The sequence below is a fragment of the Apteryx mantelli genome, chromosome 1, assembly GCF_036417845.1.
Source record: "Apteryx mantelli isolate bAptMan1 chromosome 1, bAptMan1.hap1, whole genome shotgun sequence".
NCBI classification, from domain to species: domain Eukaryota; kingdom Metazoa; phylum Chordata; class Aves; order Apterygiformes; family Apterygidae; genus Apteryx; species Apteryx mantelli.
In genome coordinates, this window is record NC_089978.1 from 104,864,990 (window position 1) to 104,882,409 (window position 17,420).

At 38.9% G+C, this 17,420-nt stretch overlaps 2 protein-coding genes across 4 annotated transcripts in view; both read left to right on the top strand.

Annotated features, from left to right (window-relative positions):
• SYNJ1 (synaptojanin 1) overlaps positions 1-5,482 on the top strand; it is a 69,088-nt gene extending 63,606 nt beyond the window's left edge. For all 3 annotated transcript variants that reach the window (XM_067299261.1, XM_067299268.1, XM_067299276.1), the window contains one exon: positions 2,336-5,482. In XM_067299261.1, coding sequence (XP_067155362.1) covers positions 2,336-3,190 — 855 coding nt within the window. In that variant the 3' untranslated portion in view covers positions 3,191-5,482. The remainder of the gene's footprint in view (positions 1-2,335) is intronic.
• A 1,170-nt stretch (positions 5,483-6,652) lies between these two features.
• On the top strand, positions 6,653-16,386 carry CFAP298 (cilia and flagella associated protein 298). Its single transcript, XM_067299220.1, has 7 exons — positions 6,653-7,025; positions 8,816-8,983; positions 10,626-10,693; positions 12,766-12,924; positions 13,436-13,567; positions 15,760-15,855; positions 15,957-16,386. Exons 1-7 carry the CDS (start codon positions 6,887-6,889, stop codon positions 16,065-16,067), a joined length of 873 nt encoding a protein of 290 aa, XP_067155321.1. The 5' UTR covers positions 6,653-6,886; the 3' UTR covers positions 16,068-16,386.
• The last annotated feature ends 1,034 nt before the right edge of the window (positions 16,387-17,420 follow it).

Below are 17,420 nucleotides of genomic sequence, written 5' to 3' on the forward strand. Positions count from 1 at the left end.
TATAAAATCTTGCAGTAGAATACAACAGTTATTTAAAACTTATTATAGTGTGTGTTGCATAATAAATATTTTTGCTTTGTATTCATATCCCCAAAAATGTTTTTGTTAGAGCTTAAAATATTTTTAACATGAGGTTGATTTGTTACTTGGATTTTCTTCCTAATTTTCTTTCCTTTGATGTCTGTTTCTCTCTCACAAGCAGGAGCAACCATCAGGGTAACAGGTATCTGACTATTTACCAATCTTGTATGTGGTCTCCATCTATTCAAGCAGTAAAGATGTATGAATCTTGTTTTCATACATCTGCAGTCTCATCCACATCAAAATCACCTGTCCACATTAATGAATTGACTATCATACCATAGTTTGCTTTTTTCTTTTCATAATGCAATAAAAATTGATACTGTTAATTGTATTTACTAGCACCGTAACAAATATTTTGCTTCATCATCTTTTATGAAACAATTGGAATCTTACATATGTTGTTTAGTCGTTGCTGAATCTGCTGATCTGAGTCTATTTGGAAAAAATGAGTAGGTGTTGGAATTAACATCTCCTTAATACAAATGAATCCTGGTGCATTTGCACTCTTGAAATTTTTTCAGAATAAAGCCCATGTTTCACCCTTCTCAAAGAATAAAGAAGTTACTTTTACCCAAAGTAAAATATACTGTTTTTTTACACGTAAGAAGCCATTATACTTTGGACAATTTAAAAGCATTTGGTTCCAGGATCTTTTCAGACCAAATTTTTACTTTTAATTAAAGAGCAGTTGGGATTCATAATTACTTTGGAATTCTGTACTTTCTGATTACTTGATTAATGAAGATAAGACTTTAAAAGCTTGTGCCAAGTTACATTTGATATATGTTCATGCTACAGTCCAGTTTTTTACATTTCCCCTGTAGTTACTTGATACCTTTCTTTTAATATTATTTTCCAAAACACCTATTATATATATAAAATAGTTCAATATACGCATTTTTATATTTATGATTTGGTAATATTAGGCCTCATCTGTGTTAGAAGCTCTCTGACACAGTAGCACCAGGGATGCGTGCGACTGACACTGTCGTTCTGACAAGACCTCCAGAGCAAATGCAGCCTACTTTGTTCCTACTACCAACCCACTCAGACTACAACTGCAATTAAAAAAAACTGCTGGGATAGGTACATTGGGAAAAACTTCCAATACTTTTATTAGGCCTGAGTGTCTTTAAAGCATGTAAGTAGTAAGTGGATATGTAGAGACGTGCTCTAAACTATTCACAGTAAATGCAGTAAAAACAAGATGTTTAAAGACAGGGTAAACTATCATAATATTGTACTTTAGTTAATAGTTTTAGCTAGCATCACAGTTCAGCAAAACATTAGTTGGCATGTTTTTCATGCTAAAAATCCAAAATATTTGGGTGTATTGAAGCGGTGCATTAAAATGAGGGATTTGTTTGTGAAATTTAAAATAATAGCTATTTTAAGTTTAATTGCTTTGCATTAGTTTAATAAGGTGGAAATTCAAACTCTGTTCCATCAGTATGATTACTTGAACAAATGTGGATATTCATCCTCTTTGATCAGTTGCAGCAAGGTATAAAAGTTGCATTGTTATTTGAAGAAATTTATGAAAACAGTAATATTTTGTTTTTAAAAGATGAGGAAGTTGCATGGAGAAAACGGTGTTTTCTCCATTTGGTGGTATTCTAAACAATGATAACTTGCCATTTTAAAATATAATTTATTTTTAAAAAAAGCCACATCCTCAAAGCTGATGATTGCAGCTTCACGTGTCAAGAAACACAGAAGATACCTACAAATGCATATGTCTACGTAAAAATGCCTAAATTGCATATACTAATAACACTAATTTTTCCTTTCATTGTGATGCTTAAAAATTGCTTGTAACATCAGTCTTATAAAATCTCAAACAGTGAAACTAGAGCTTTTTACTCTTTATCTGTGCTCGGTTATCAGTTGTTTAGAATGCAGCATAATTATCCAAGTTTCTTAAAGATTTTCAGATATGTTGTATGTGCTTGTAACTAGAATTCTGAGTTGCATGAAGTAGATTCAAGTTGCATCGACCAATAAAGAGGAAAGTTGCATTTAACAACTAATACGTTTTTCTTCAGCAAAGAAGTTAAGGGTTAATTTTTTCCAGAAAAGAAGCAACTGTTTTACTACAAGTGCATTGTGCAAGTTACAACCAAGTTGTACTGAAGTTTCAGGTTAAGACTAAGAGCTGCTTTTCCTCTCATAGAACAGTGAGAAATGGGGAGTTATTAAGAATCTTAAAAAAATAGCCACATGCTTACTAAGCATCTTTCTTTCTTTCCAGATTAAAAGAAATGGAACCTATGGCACTAAGCTTGAAACACAGTTAAACAGTGACCCCTTTGAAGATTTGTCATTTAAGCTGCTTGTGTCAAAGATGCAGACATCTGTTCGAACATCACCTGTTCCAACTTTAAACCAAAAGGAGTTGATACAGTTGCCTTCTGCAACACAAAGAAATGCTGATACTTTGAATACTATAAATTGCATGCCAGCAATGCCTCCTATTCCAACCTTTAACAAATCCCAGGAACATACACACAGCTCTCCAAATCCATTTGTTACTGGACTGAACTGCACAAATCCGTTCACTGAAAGAATTCTTAATGCTGGAAACCCATTTAGAACAGAAACCCAAGAATCTGAAATAACTTCACATTTACTAGAAGGACACACCGCTTGCAATCCTTTCCCCTCTCTAAATCCCCCCACTTGTAATACAAGCAAGCCTGTATTTTCTGTTGATGTATTTGAAAACAATTTTTGCTTGCAAAGTAGGTCTTTCATGGAAAAAAATGTACAGCCAAAAGGATGGGTAACGTTTGAGGAGGAGGAGGAGAATTTCAATGCAAAGCTAAAGCCATCTAAAAGTGTTCCAGATTTTAAGCAAATCAGTTCCAGGAAGTCAGCTGGATCTCCAGATTTGCTGGGCACTGAACAAAATACTTTTCTTGGCTCAGACTTTAACTTTGATAATGACTGGAATAAAAGTTCTACTGATTGCTTCTATACAATGCCAGCGAGAAGACCACCTGCACCTCCTATGCCATCAAGAATAACCAGCAACAGATCCCCTGCAGATCCTTTCACTTCTTCGGCACCTAAGGTGTCACCGACACAAGATTTTACAGAAAGATAGATGTTCAAAAATATAAGAGGTTATATTTGTTGCTACATTTATCCGGTAGGATAATTGGGCATTTGAGATTATTCTGTGTGCAATAACTAATTGTCAAATGCACTGAAACTTAACTCTACTCATAAACAGCCACTATTGTTTGTGTATAAATTTTGAATATGTATATATGGTAGAGCACAAAAAAATTGTCTGAAATTTATTGAAATCCAGATGTAATAGTATTTGAATGGATAGAAAAAAAGAAGGAAAAACTACTAATCTCAATAAAATATACCAATCTTGGAAATAGTTTTTGCTTAGGGAGCTCTTTCACTTCTGTTCTCCTTTGAGGAATTTAAAAAATGAGGCTCCCTCCTGGTAGACTTCCCACTCCCTTTTTACTATTTTGTTAATTGATATTTATAAGTATTTACCAAAGAGCTGCCAAAGTCTATTCAGATTTGAATGTTGACAAGTATTGTTTAGAAGTTGTTTAATTTATAACAGAGGCTATGGAGATTTGTAAGGTTTATATTTGAATTCGAGGCACAACAAAAATAGTTTAGTTTCAAAATACAAGTTTGTGTATTAATATATTCAATATTTGACTTTAATTTTCTGTGTCGATACATTTCAGCTTTTAAATATTACTGTGACACACATTCACTAGCATTAATTCAGAATAAATTCTTCCATCTCATTCATTTATTCATTACTGTTTTAAAGATTTTTTCCATAAATTAGAAACAACTGATACAAATGTTCCCTTGACCTCTAGAAAAAATTCCCCTTGTGCTTTGATATATAAAGCAGGTTTTACCAGTTGCAGACAACGTATTGCAGTTGGTTGGTCCCACTCTTGTTTTGCATGTTAGAAGGGCTTTCTTGTCTTGTTGAAAGACCTCGGTGAGGGAATCAGCAGTATTGTTACAACATCAGAAGATGGAGAAAGTCATCTTGTATGTTTGGGCTGTCTGCCCCATGTCTACTAGGCTTACTGCTGTATCTTCAAATCTTGCCTTCAAAGAAAACAGGAGAACAGCAGTCCTCTGAGTTGAACAGTATCATTCTGTCACTTCTGTGGTTAAGCTAAGTCAGTGACCCTTCGTTCCCCAGAGGCAGTAACAACCTACATGTGGTGCTGCGTTGCGTTGAAGGCTGAGTGACATTTCTACATATTATACTACAAAGATGCAACTGTTTCTGCTTTTATGGTTTTCTGAAGTACACATTAAATTACATAAATGTGATATTTTGTTATCTTGAGGCAATTTAATTGATTTCCTTAGCTCTGTTTACATATGCTAAAAAAACCTGCAGTTCTCTTTACAATTCACAGTATCTTAGGACATAACTTACATATGCAGTTGTGTACTTTCATCAAAAGCTGAGTGCATCACAGTGTTGTCATCTCTTGGGGGACTGCAAATGCATACACTCAGTGGCTTACTTGCAAACAAACTGTACTGATTCTGCAGAAGTTGTGACTGAAACACAACATACGCGCTTTATATTTATAGTAGCAAAATACATGATGACAGTACTTTTTTAAATTCTCAAATGCTATCAAAACATTATTTATAAAATAATCCACTCTTCCTTTAACAGTATATGGTTAGCCACGAGCTGCAGGTGGATAGGGAAGTTACTATAGTGAGTTTTATATTGTGCTTTTTTCTGTTCCAGTCATTAAACAGTATTTGGACATTTTAAACAGCAGTGGCACTATAATCTTTGTGCTTCAGTATGTGATTAAGTTGTTTTAAACTGTTGCTATTAACATCTGTGTGATTGGTGTTTTGGTATATTCTTACATTAGCAAAAGAATTTTATTTTGGGAGCTTTTTGCTAGTGGGAGTTATGTGATAAATATGTTCTTTGTTGAATATTTAATTACAGTGATTAAAAACTATTGTCTAAAATGTACCTGGTATACAGCACCTCTACACTTTACAGGATTATGGAGTTTGACAGCAAAGTACTGCAAAGATCACAAAAAATGCTCCAAAAATGTAGTGTGTATATATATAGCTAACCACTGTAATGTGTATTAACAAAAATAATTACTAGCATAAGCTCTGAAAAATACTAAGAAGTACAATTAGAAATGCTCAACACATTTTCATGAATTCTGTGTTCCCTGTGGTAAATTGCTCTGTTAAATGTAACAATTCTGTAGCTTGTGGCACACGATATTTATGACTGTATACTTTACAAAACTGCAGTATTGAAAATCATGGCATACAACATTCCATATATACCCTGTGGAAGGCGGTGTTGTATTAATGAAATAAATATACCTGCCCTTGAGAACTTACCGTTTCTCTCTTTCTTAGGTACTTCCCTGGGGCCCTTTTTCATTGCTCACAATAATCTCTGTGAAGTAGAGATCACTCTAGAGGTAGCTCTAGATACCCAGAGCTAGATATGGACTAGATGTCTCTAGACTAGAGTTAACTCCAGAGGACTTTGAGGACTCGGGGAACAGAGGCATGCAGGCTCTTGGCCGTAGTCACTGGGAAGCGTGCAGCAGAGATGCAAACAGTTCCCAACCTCACTGTTCTTGGAGACACCCTAGCTACTAGATAAGCCTCCAAACGCAAAGGCGGTGATGTTATCCACAGATGAGACACACTGTAGTTCTCTGCAAAACTGCCAGGCCGCAAGAGCACACAGGGCCAATTCACTGGTAATTCACTGCCTGGCTTTTGAATGAGGCCATGGTCATTCCTGTATTTGTTGTCACGTCCACTCCTCCTTCTACTTAACTATTTAATTTGAACAAATAACTTGCCCGTATCTATTTCATGGATAGTAGTAGTCTTTAAAAACATGCTGCACCTGAGATTCTTATGCTCACGAGCTTTTACAGGTGATGCTGTGACAGAGAAGCCGGGGTTTGTTTCTGTTGTGGCAACAGCTCTTCTCCCCAGGTCAGCCTCTCGCCACCAGTGCGCTCGGGCCGCCGCGCAATTTGGTATGGACGTTTTCAGCTGTGTCCCGCTCCAGCAGTGGAGCACTGATGTGTCCTTGGCCAAACGCTGCCAGGAAAGAGCGTGGTGAAAAATCCACAGTTTTGACTTACCCATTTCTACTATGTACCCTCCGCTGCGTGGTACTGAACACGGCTACATGGTGCGCTTCGGGCCGAAACGCACAACTGGTGCTCAGACGCAGGCATCGCTCTAGACGCGTCTTTCCAGGCTGCTTAAACGACGGGGGTCCAGGTTTGCTAGCTCGAAGGGCTAATAATTCAAGCCCGTCACCCCTGCTAGAAGTCTTATTCCTGGCTGAGCTTCTGCCATGCGAGAGCTGCGCGTGAGGGACGAGTCTCCCACTTCCCTCTGGGTTGTGAGGATTCCCAGCAGCCGCAGGCTCCCCGTGCCGCCAGGCAGGGCGCTGTCCCTTTAAGAGTCCCTAGTGACAACAGCCCCGCCCCGGTGACGGAGCCGGAAGCGGAAGCGCCCACGCGCCGGAGGGCAGCGCCGGCGCCGGGAGGGAGACACGGTTGCTGGCAGCTCCGGCGGGGAGGGGGCTCGGCGGGTGCACGGGAGGCCCCAGGGTGCCGGGGCGGGCGGCGCCGTGCCGTGCGGGGTCCGAGAAGCGCCGGGCACAGCCGTCCCCGCCCCTCCTCCCCTCCAACGGCCGGTATCCAGGGACGCGGAGCCGCGCAGGCGCAGAGCAGAGCTGTTGCCGCCGCCAGGCCCGGGCGCCGCCATGGTGCGGCTCCACGTGAAGCGCGGCGACCAGAGCCAGTTCCTGCTGGAGGCCGCCGGCAGCGACCGCCTCGCCGACCTGACGCCGCTCGTCGCCCGCATCTACAACGGCAGGCTGAAGGTGCAGCGCCTCTGCTCAGGTACCGGCCCGCCGGCGGCCGTTGGTGCCCCCCCCCCCCCCAAACGGGCGAGGGGGGCTCTCGGCTGCGGTGCCGCTCCGTGTCTGGGGTGTCGCTGCTTCCCCGTCTCACGCGCGAGGGTGCGAGGGGCGGCGCTGCAGGGCGGCTCGGTCGCACAGCCTCGCGGGAGTCCTGTGCTGGCCACGAGTTAAGAAGTGCCGCCGAAGTCCCCGGCTAACAGCAGCTGAGCCTTCCTCACCTAAGCTGAAGAGTACAGTGGATCACAAAGCCACCCCAAACCTTGCATGAAGTCCCCCCTTCTGTTTTTTTTTTGTTTTGTTTTGTTTTAGTATTCTGTAGCTTACTAGTAGAGGTGGGCTCTGAGGTCCATATGGCTCTGAGCTTCCCACAATACATGACTGAGGAGTTGCCTACTGCATGACTGAGCTGCAAGGGTGTCCTGTCCCACCATGGCTGTATAAATCCTTCACGAGTAGAAATATAACCAACATGTGAACAAAATTCTGGGGTTGCCTAACCTATGGTGGGTGCTAAGCAGCCGTTGTCTAGTGGTGATACCTACTGGATACGTCTAAACTAGTGTTTTAGTTCAGATTGGGAGTGTGCTTTTGAAGACTATTAACCTATTGTCCCCACAGACCATGCTTTGGTCTGCATTGTGGATCAGTCTGGGAATGCATAAACTATATTGCCTTCAGATGAGACTCTCCTGAAGAATGCAGTCCATCTACACCTGATGTCCTCCAACCACTAATGCGTGTTCAGTGCATGAGACTAGACCTCAGACTAATCTGAAATAAAAAATTACAGTACACAGATAATGTTGATGTCAGATTTTCAGCACTAACTCTTTCTGCAGATCTGCTGCTCTTGCTCCACAGTACTTGCTAATGTAGTCTTAGCCTTTATGTTCTTATGTGTGTGCATATTCCTGGCCGCAGGAGCAGGCCATATCTTGGGATGTCTCCTTCTGTTGCAAGACTGATGTGCTTTTGTTCATGAGATGATGATAAAGAGGCTGCCGGGCCTTGAAGGAGAGGATATTGTGCTGTGGGCTGACAGCTGGATAAATTTTTCTGGAGGAAAATAGTGACTAACCTGCAGGCCAAGTGTCAGATGCTGTAGCTGAGGCAAAGGGGCAGCCATTTGCTGTTGCTTCTGATACGCCTGACCAAGCTGCATCCATACCCTGTTCTTGTTGGCTAGACTATGTGTTGGTAACCAGTATTTACACCTCTCTCTGTTTGTTGTCTCAGCCAGAACTACCCAGTACATTTGTTTCCTTATCAGATGTAAATTAATATGGAGACTTCTGTTTATTTCATGCTGGGTGTGACTGACCCATTGGGTCTGATGTGGTACTGAGAAAGCTGCAGGTAGTCCAGCTCTATATTCTCTCTGCTGTGAAGAAATTCATTACTGTATAACAATAAAATGTTTTTCCATTTTGAAAGAAGTTATTCTACCAAACTACTTGGAAAAAGAAATACGCAGCCAGCCAAAGCCGACTAATGAAGTACCAATAAGAAAAGGTTTATGGCTAGCAAGTATCATCTAGGTTTGCATTCCTCCATTGTTTCACAGGTTACATAGTTTCACATGTTACTGCAATTCATAGGTTTTATATTACAGCATGTATGTATAGTCCTTATTTATTTTATTTACATAGATCTTTAAAATCTGAAACTCAGCAATAAGGTTTGCCTGCTTTTATATAATTTGAAAGGTTTTTGTAAATGGTATGTCATCATAACACAGATTTCTAATCTCGTGTTCTAAACGCTTTTAAGAGATGGAGGAGCTGGCAGAGCATGGGATTTTCTTGCCTCCTAATATGCAAGGACTGACAGATGAACAAATTGAAGAACTGAAATTAAAGGATGAATGGGCAGAAAAATGTGTGCCCAGTGGCGGAAGCATCTTTAAAAAGGATGAAATTGGACGAAGGAATGGACATGGTAAATAGAGCTTCTTTCCTTGCAAGATAAATACTGTATGATATTATGAGGAACATGATGACCATAATTCTTGACCTTTCATTTTTATTTCACTGTCCTGGCAAAAGAAAAAAGTAAATATTAAATAAACAGTTCATACCAGGCCAACACGTTAGCCAACCCATATTTATTTGCTATTATTGTAAAAATCGTCCTATAAATAAATGGTTTTAAAGGCATTTATAGACCTGTCAAATAGCAGCTGTGTAAGGTGAGTGTTTTCACAAGAATTCAGCTAAACTATCAGTGAGACTTAAATATTAAGTCTTCTGTCTTGGATTAGAACCTGGTATAATGTTGGTTTAAAAGCCTAAATAGTATTACCTCTCTTCAGCACATATGCTACTTTATGCTAGTTAACTTTGCAACCATAATATTTGGGAGTAAACTCAAAAATAAGCAAATAAATATCAGAAGCAAAGTTGACTGTTTCATCTTAATTTATTCTCTCCATTTGTAAATGCATGCTCGTGTGATATTTTTCTCCAGAGTCTCCAAGCTACCCTCAGTGAACTGGTTGTTTTTCTAATATTTCTTCTTTTCCTCATTCATTGTGACTCTGACTTACTGAACTCGCTCCTGTCTCTTTTATTTGTGCTCAGCATACTTCTGCCAAGTGCTTTTGCCGTGGTACTTGGTATGTGTATCAAGCACCACCACCAGTTTAGAGTCGAGAGCCTGAGGGCCAAGAGTACAGAAGAGACCATGGCTGTTGTCTTGCTCCTGTGCTCCCGACACCACGACAACACTTGTTGGGGCAGGCAGCTCTTTAGACATGGACTGCAGGGCAGTTCAATTAAGATGCAGTCTTTGAACAATTTAGTTACAGTCTTAGCCTGGCATACATAAACAGCTTATTCCATGTGTCTTACTTGGGGGAAAATAATTTTCCTAACACAAAACACTATCCAGTCAAACTTAAACCCTTGCTGAACTATATTAAAAGCTTATATTATAACTAAAATTTCCTTCCTAACTGTGTTCTCAGAAGTAGTTGAATCTCTCTCATGCATAGCCATGTAGACAAAGCCTGGCTTGGAGCAGGCAACTGGCAGAAGAATTTTGGTTCAGAGTTTGGCAGAGCTGTAAGCTTAATGTAGGGCCTTACAGTAAAAATTTGCAAGCAACTTTAGCGTAAGGATAGTACCACTTTTACCTATAGTTGTGCTCTGACATTTATTTGTTAGTGGATAAAAATAGGTAATTATGTATAAAGTGTGTATTGTATTTGTGAAACTGCATCTGCTGTGTAGACTGAGATTTTAATTACAAAAAGTCAGAAAACTCCAACCTGTTGTCCCTGCTGACAGCACATCTGCCGTTTTTGTCTCAAATGAAGTTCCAAACACCAGTCAAATGTCTTCTTGGAAAGATAAATGTAACTATCCCATGAGAAATTATTTTGTTTCTTAGGCTAGTAAGCAATATGGTAATGAACTATGAGACTAGTAAATTGACTGCAACTTAGTAGTGCATCTGTTGTTTGCGATTTAATAGTGTTTAATTTGCTTATAGTGGACAGTAACCTGGACAGGTTGTTTGCTGTGATTTTATGCCAAGTAATGTTAATGTAGGCTATTGAACACACATCTCTTATTTTTAGCTCCAAATGAAAAAATGCAGCAAGTTATAAGAAAGACAATAGAGGAAGCTAAGGCATTAATCTCTAAGGTAAGTTTTCTGGAGCAGCATGTGGTATGTGAAACTTTTTAAATAGGTACTATGTAGTTGGACTGCTTAAGAAAAAATAGACTTTTTTCAGTGCCAAGGGTAACAGTTTTGAATAATGTCATGAAGTGATGTAAATAGTCTAATAAAAAGTGTGATGATTCTGTTAATCATTTTCTTAATGGCTTTTGGCAGGCTGGTTCAACAAGTTAAAGAATCAGGTATTAAATTCCAGGTGAATGCTGGCAGCCTAGACCACACTAAATGATTAAATTGCATTTAATTTTATCCACACGTTCTTAATTTGCTATTGATGCATTTTTTTAAGTGAATGTTTGTCAGGTTTTCTAGTGAAAAATTAACTACATTCTGTGATATTCCTGGAATCAAATGCCTTTTGCTTGTTAACATAGTCTTTGAGTTTTATGTGTAATTAATCGAAGAATGTGTTCTAATCTCTTGGATTGGGCCTTGGTCTTACAAGCACTTGGATGCCTGCTGCGTCTCAATGAGTTTGTGTGCTTAAAGATAAGCATGAGAGGATGCCCTGATGGGACTGTGGTCTAAACTATTGAACTTTATGAAATATTTAGATATTCTGTATTGTGTCTCAGCTTTCAGTTTGAAGCACAAATGAAATATTTATTATAAATCTGTTTTTTCCTGTAAACCTTTGTAAGTCATTTTTTTTCCTCCCATCCCTGTAGGGAATCTGAGAATTTATGTTAGTGGAACTTTAAAGCAGCTTTGAACTAAGGTATACAAATAGCTAAAGTTACAGGATTTTTGCTGTTGCCTGTGCAGTTGGATTGATCTTCTTGACAGTTTCATTGCTGATATCAGTGTTGTATCAGTCATTTGGAGTGAGCTGCTCGGGTCCCCACAGGCCTTGTGGTTCTGTTGGAGGTAAGCAGAGAAGCTGCCCTGTCACCTGGCAGTGCTTCCAGTGTGCTGAGCTGCAACACACCTTTTCTGAATTTTGGCAGGATTTCAGCCTACTGTTCTGAGACTGCAGATTTGGTCTCTGCTTTGCAGGTTTGCCTGGCTGAAACTTAGAACTATATACCATGCTGGCATTTACTCTACAGAATTGCTACGCTGCATGCCCATGCACTCCAGAAATTGCTGCAGCTCACTGGTGAATGAAATTAAAAGAAAGTTTGTGAAGAGGCTTTGGCAAGTCCTATTGTGTGAGAGCTAGACAAGGGTTTCTGTTGTTGATTGCCCCACACATTTAAGTAAATGCCTAGAAATGTGATCACCTCACTTTGAGGGTTAGTTAGTTTTCAAAGCAAAGCTGTCATTTTTATAGTGATGAAAATGGAGAAATGCCTATATATTAGGAAAAAAATGGATCATCTGAAGTTTAGAAAAGTATTGTACTTGCCAGTTAACTAGTTTAATAATGTCCACAAGGAGGCAACATTCTCTTAGTCTCTTTTTCTTTTATAAACCTTGCTATTAAAATATTAAATTGTTAAATCCATAAGCAAAACATTTTAATAATCCTCTTCCAGCTGCATCTTGTTTTTTCTCTATCTGTTGCAGAATGGGTTGGAATGTTCTCAAGTGTATTTGATCTTAAAGATCTCTGCATGAGCCATGCTTTACTCTTTTGCTCATGTGTGCTCTATTTTTCACTTAAGTCTCAGGTTTGAGGCCCCTTCTGTAGCCCTCACTTGAATTTGACTGTTTTGTATCCTGTTCATGAATCACAAGTACTTGGATCAAAAGATTCCCCATCCGGTTTCCACAGTCATATGTGTACTTGTTTGAACGCCTATATTCCACAGACATTTGTTATTAAATTCCTCCTGCACAATTTAATGGATATTTGAGATCTCTATTTTTTGCCATTGTAAGCAACTTAAACAGTGTGTGTGTGTGAGTGGGGGGGATGTTTTGATGTATTCAGAAATCGGCATTCAAAAGAGAAAATTTGTACTCACAATATTTTTTGTGCAGCCTGTTAGCTTTGCTCAAATATCGCACTGATGAACTTTTGAACAGACTACAAAGCAGACTCTTTCTTCGTATTCTTTTAAATTTAACAACAATGTCTGCTTGTATTTCAGAAACAAGTTCAGGCCAATGTGTGTGTTAATATGGAGATGGTGAAAGATGCGTTGGACCAGCTCCGAGGGGCTGTGATGATTGTGTATCCAATGGGATTGCCTCCACATGATCCAGTTAGGATGGAGTTTGAAGATAAAGAAGACTTGTCAGGAACTCATGTATGTTATACGTGGATTATATGTGGTGTCTGGGTTAAATTTATGCTACGCTGTTCTCCATGTTAGCAGTTCAGGCTACTTGTTTTCATGTGCATGGCTAATTCTGCTTAATATCTTTGATAGATTTAAAAAAAAGGCATCAATAGCTTAACTAAAAATGAGATGGATGAAGTTTGTCCCCAATGTTCCATACAAAATTTGAGTTCAGGTAAATCTGGGACCCACTGTAAATAGCTTGTATTTTCTTTGTAATGCCAGCATTGAGAATTTATTGCCCAAAGAGTTTCTGTTACATCAAGATTGAATGGAACATTGTAACGAGGGAACAAAACTGCTGTAGTTTGATATGAGGAGAAAGGTGTCACAAAGTAGAGCGTAAAATCAGATGAATCACATTGCCATTCCAGAAAGGTTTTCCCACAAAATTTTTCTTTTTCTTTTTTCTTTTTATTTTTTTTTAATAACGCAAATATTTCTCCCCCCTTTCACCTTGTGTATTTGTTTGTCACAGGCTGGACTTGAAGTTATAAAAGAATCAGAAGCACAATTATGGTGGGCAGCAAAGGAATTGAAAGAAACAAAATTGCTCTCTGACTATGTAGGCAAAAATGAGAAAACAACTATCATTGTCAAGATACAAAAAGTAAGTATTGCTGGAAGTTTTCTTTACACGTTATTCATCCGTGGCTATCTAATTCTCCAGGGAAGAGGATTGGCAGTAGGTGTATAAAATGAATTAGATTAGTTGCAGCTTGAGTGTCTTAAAACTGTACACCTATTTTACGTTTTTAATTTAGTATATTTTAAGTATTTTTATTAGTTCCTTTGCCCATCAGTTAAATGCTGTAATTGTCATTACTTACTCCATAGTACTTTTGTAAAGTACAGCAAAGATGTCTGAATGAAGATTTAAAAATACCCTAAGTACAGCCAGTCAGAACCTTGACCAGCTCTCAATTGCTTCTCAGTATCCACAGCAACTGAACAGACCCATTCATTCAATCTGTGCTGTTTTTCTAATTGTCTTTGTGAATGTTTGTTTTTTTCCTCTCTACCTTTTGGCCTTTAAAAATCAGTTTTAATGCTTTGTGTATATGAGGTGTGGATTCTTCTCCCCCTTTAATGTCTGTTCTTTGTCTGAAAGAAAGTGTCTGTATATCAGTGATTTCCTGCCTGTGATGTACTGAGTCTTCCTGACGGCATGTCCTCAGACTGTCTCATTTGCCTTGGAAGTGTGGACATGTTTCTTCAAGAGGACACATGTTGTGAAAGAGTTCAGTGGCAGCTCCCTGGGAGCTAGAAGGGAAAACAAGCTGCTGGGGCTGTGCCACCCAGTTGTCCTGTTGGCTGCACCCAAAGTTACTAGCTGAACTCTTCAAAGAAATCAGACTGTCCAGCCATCAAAGATGGCAAAACGGATGAGACCTTCTGTAGGAACTGTGAATACAGACCTGAGCCGTCCTCCCTAGTAATGAGCAAAAATGCTGCAAAGACCTCCTGGTGCTTCTCAGCTTATAGGCCTCTGATGCTTTAGCAAAAGCCAGTCATTAAGCATACAGTGGCATCTGATGCAACAATGATCATATTCTTGCAATATCAGAATTAAGTACTAAATTATTAGGATTGATCATTATTTTTTGGATAAAGTGATGTTGTAGTAACTATGCAGTTCTGCTCAGCTCTAGTGAGAATGCCATATGCAGTGACCTCATGATGAAGGGAAGAATGTTTTTTAACTTGCTTTCAGAGCATTGTCAGAAAGTATTTCCACATGTTCACCCTGTTCTTGTATAAATAATCACATTCAAGGGGTGTGTTTGTGAATGACAAATGCCTCAGAGAGTACTTATCCATAGCTCAGAATTATTCTAGAGCTGCCTTTCACTTCCGTGTCAGCGAGAGCTGCTCTGCCGCAGCAAGCGTTGATGGCCACAGCAGGTCTTATTATCTGCAAGTGTCTGTAATAGAATTCCTTGAAGCTAAATCAGGAGGCTTATGTGTTTGTCATTTTCAGAGCAGAGCTGTTTTCTCTTTCATATCAGGGTGACTGAAAACTTGTGTGACTACACAACAGCCATTGAAGTATAGGCTCCCTGGAAAGTTGTCTTACAGTTTAATTAGTTTATGGTCCCTTTCAGAGAATGCAAAGTGGTACAGTGTTTCTCTGCCTCTTCTTATCTGATGATGGATGCCTGCATTCTTGGGTTGGAGAGCTAATTTAGACCACCTCAGACCCTTTTTGTTCCAGAAAGGATTCATCATCCCCATTTAAACTGTTCTGTTTGCCATTGTTGACAATAGCTGTCATCAGCTATTTTCTGCTGTATGCATCATTTCTTCCATGAGGACAGTTGCCTTGGAAAAAAAAAAAAAAAAGTTCCTTTATTTGTAGTAACTATACTGTTTTGTGACTGTCCTCCTTCCCGGCTTTACAAAGCCTTATGCCATCTGGTGTACATATTAGCACAGAAGTTAAAGATGGATGAGCCCATCCTGAGACAACTGTAAAAGCCGTAAAGGTGAGAGATTTGCATCGTCTTTTAGAGTGGAAGTTTAAGTAAAACATGCTCAGTAGTCCTGTCTGCTGCTCCCATTGGTGTCCACAAAACTAACCAAATGATTGAGATGCTAAGATGAAAGAATAATTTTCACTTGAATGCAGCAGAGGTTTCTTAACATTGATTTTCTTGTCCTGCAGGATTTTGTTAAGTTTGAGAAATCCTGTTGTCTGAAGAAAGATTTTGCTATCATAGATTTTGCAGGCATAGCAGCTTCTCATATTCTTCCTTGTGTTGCAAATGCCATCACAAATGAAATTTACTGTTTCTCTTTCAGAAGGGGCAAGGAGCTCCAGGACGCGAGCCTGTAGTTAGTCATGAAGAGCAAAAACAGATGATGCTGTATTACTACAAAAAGCAGGAGGAACTTAAGGTAACAGTGCCTTTTTACTGTGTGTGTCATATAGCTTTTGCAGACGTTAAGCGCAGGTTACATTCATCACTGACTTCTTAACCTGTCGGTTCTGTTTACAGAAACTAGAAGAGGATGATGACGACTCATTTCTAAATGCTGAGTGGGCAGATAGCCATGCTTTGAAAAGACAATTTCATGGTGTAAAAGACATCAAATGGGGGCCAAGATGAAGCTCTTCAAACACCTTTTTTGCATCTTTAAGCTGTTTGATTGATACACTTGTTTGCACAGAAGAGTTGTGTTAGTGCGCAGTAGATTCTTCTGACAAAAGCTGAAATTGTTACTTCCTTAGTGGACATCTGTTTCAGCCTAGGTTTTTCAATAAGTGTTTACACTTCAATGTAACTGTAGCAGCACTAGTCTCAGTGAAAAAAGGAATCAACCTGTTATAGAGTTCATTATTTTTATTAGAAACTTACAATTTTAATATTGAAATATTAAACTATTTCCTGACTAATATAGCCAATAAATGTGCACTAGAATGTTGAATACTGTTCTGAGTGGTCTTTATGCTTTCTTGACTCTTGTATTTCTTTCAGACAGTATGGTCTGTTGAAGTTAATGTTTTTCATAAGAATTAGTTTTCCCAGGCTAATCCAGTGCAAATTCAGTGATTTTTATCTTCTTGCTTGTATTTTAACATAGCTAATTTTAAGCCATCATTTTTAAATGATTTGAACTCTTAACAATTGTTTAAACAAAGTATTTTGTGAAAATACTGTGAAGACTTTGATGAAAATTTTTCTAGAATACTTTTATTCTTTGGTTTTAGTTTTCTTTGACATTGCAAGCCAACCTGCTAAGCTCAGTCAGTTGAACCAGCTATTAGTCATGATGCTTTTATATAGAGATTGACAGAAATCTATTTACAAAAGTAAACATCACTTGCAAATGGATTGGATACAGTGAAAACAAGTTTAATAGGGCAAGATCCTTAACCTTAAAGTACTTCTAAGATTATAATTGGATTAGAAGTATTTTGTTTATAATGAACTGGCATTTTTAATGGGAAAAACTATCTAATTTATTACAGCATGTTTCCGGTATATGCTGTTTTCAACATATGTTTGGTGTTTAAGATTCTGCTAATGTTTTTAGAATGCATCATCAATCAATTCTGGGTTTGAGACTAACAAAGGAAATTCTTGTAGACCTGAAGCAAGTGTTGTCTTTGTTTTTTGAAGGGAGGATTCTGATTTGGGATACTTTGTGACTAAGAGAGAATTCTCGTGAAAAATTAATCTCTAAAAACAAGTTCCCCAAGCTTTACGTGTTTTGACTTCTGTATCCTTAAAGGAGATGCTTCTTTGGGGAGATAGGTGTGTGTGGTCAGCAGTAGTTGCACAGTGGAAGGGCAAGGTGCCCTGAAAATTATGCATGAGAATAAGCTGTGTGTTTTAAAGAGATGAACCCATACTCAGCTATTGGCAGTTGTAGTCAGCAGCCAAAGTGGTGTCTTTGTTCACAGCCCAAAGCAGTTATCCTGGGGCAGCAAGGGAGCCAGAAAGCTAGAAATACGTAAT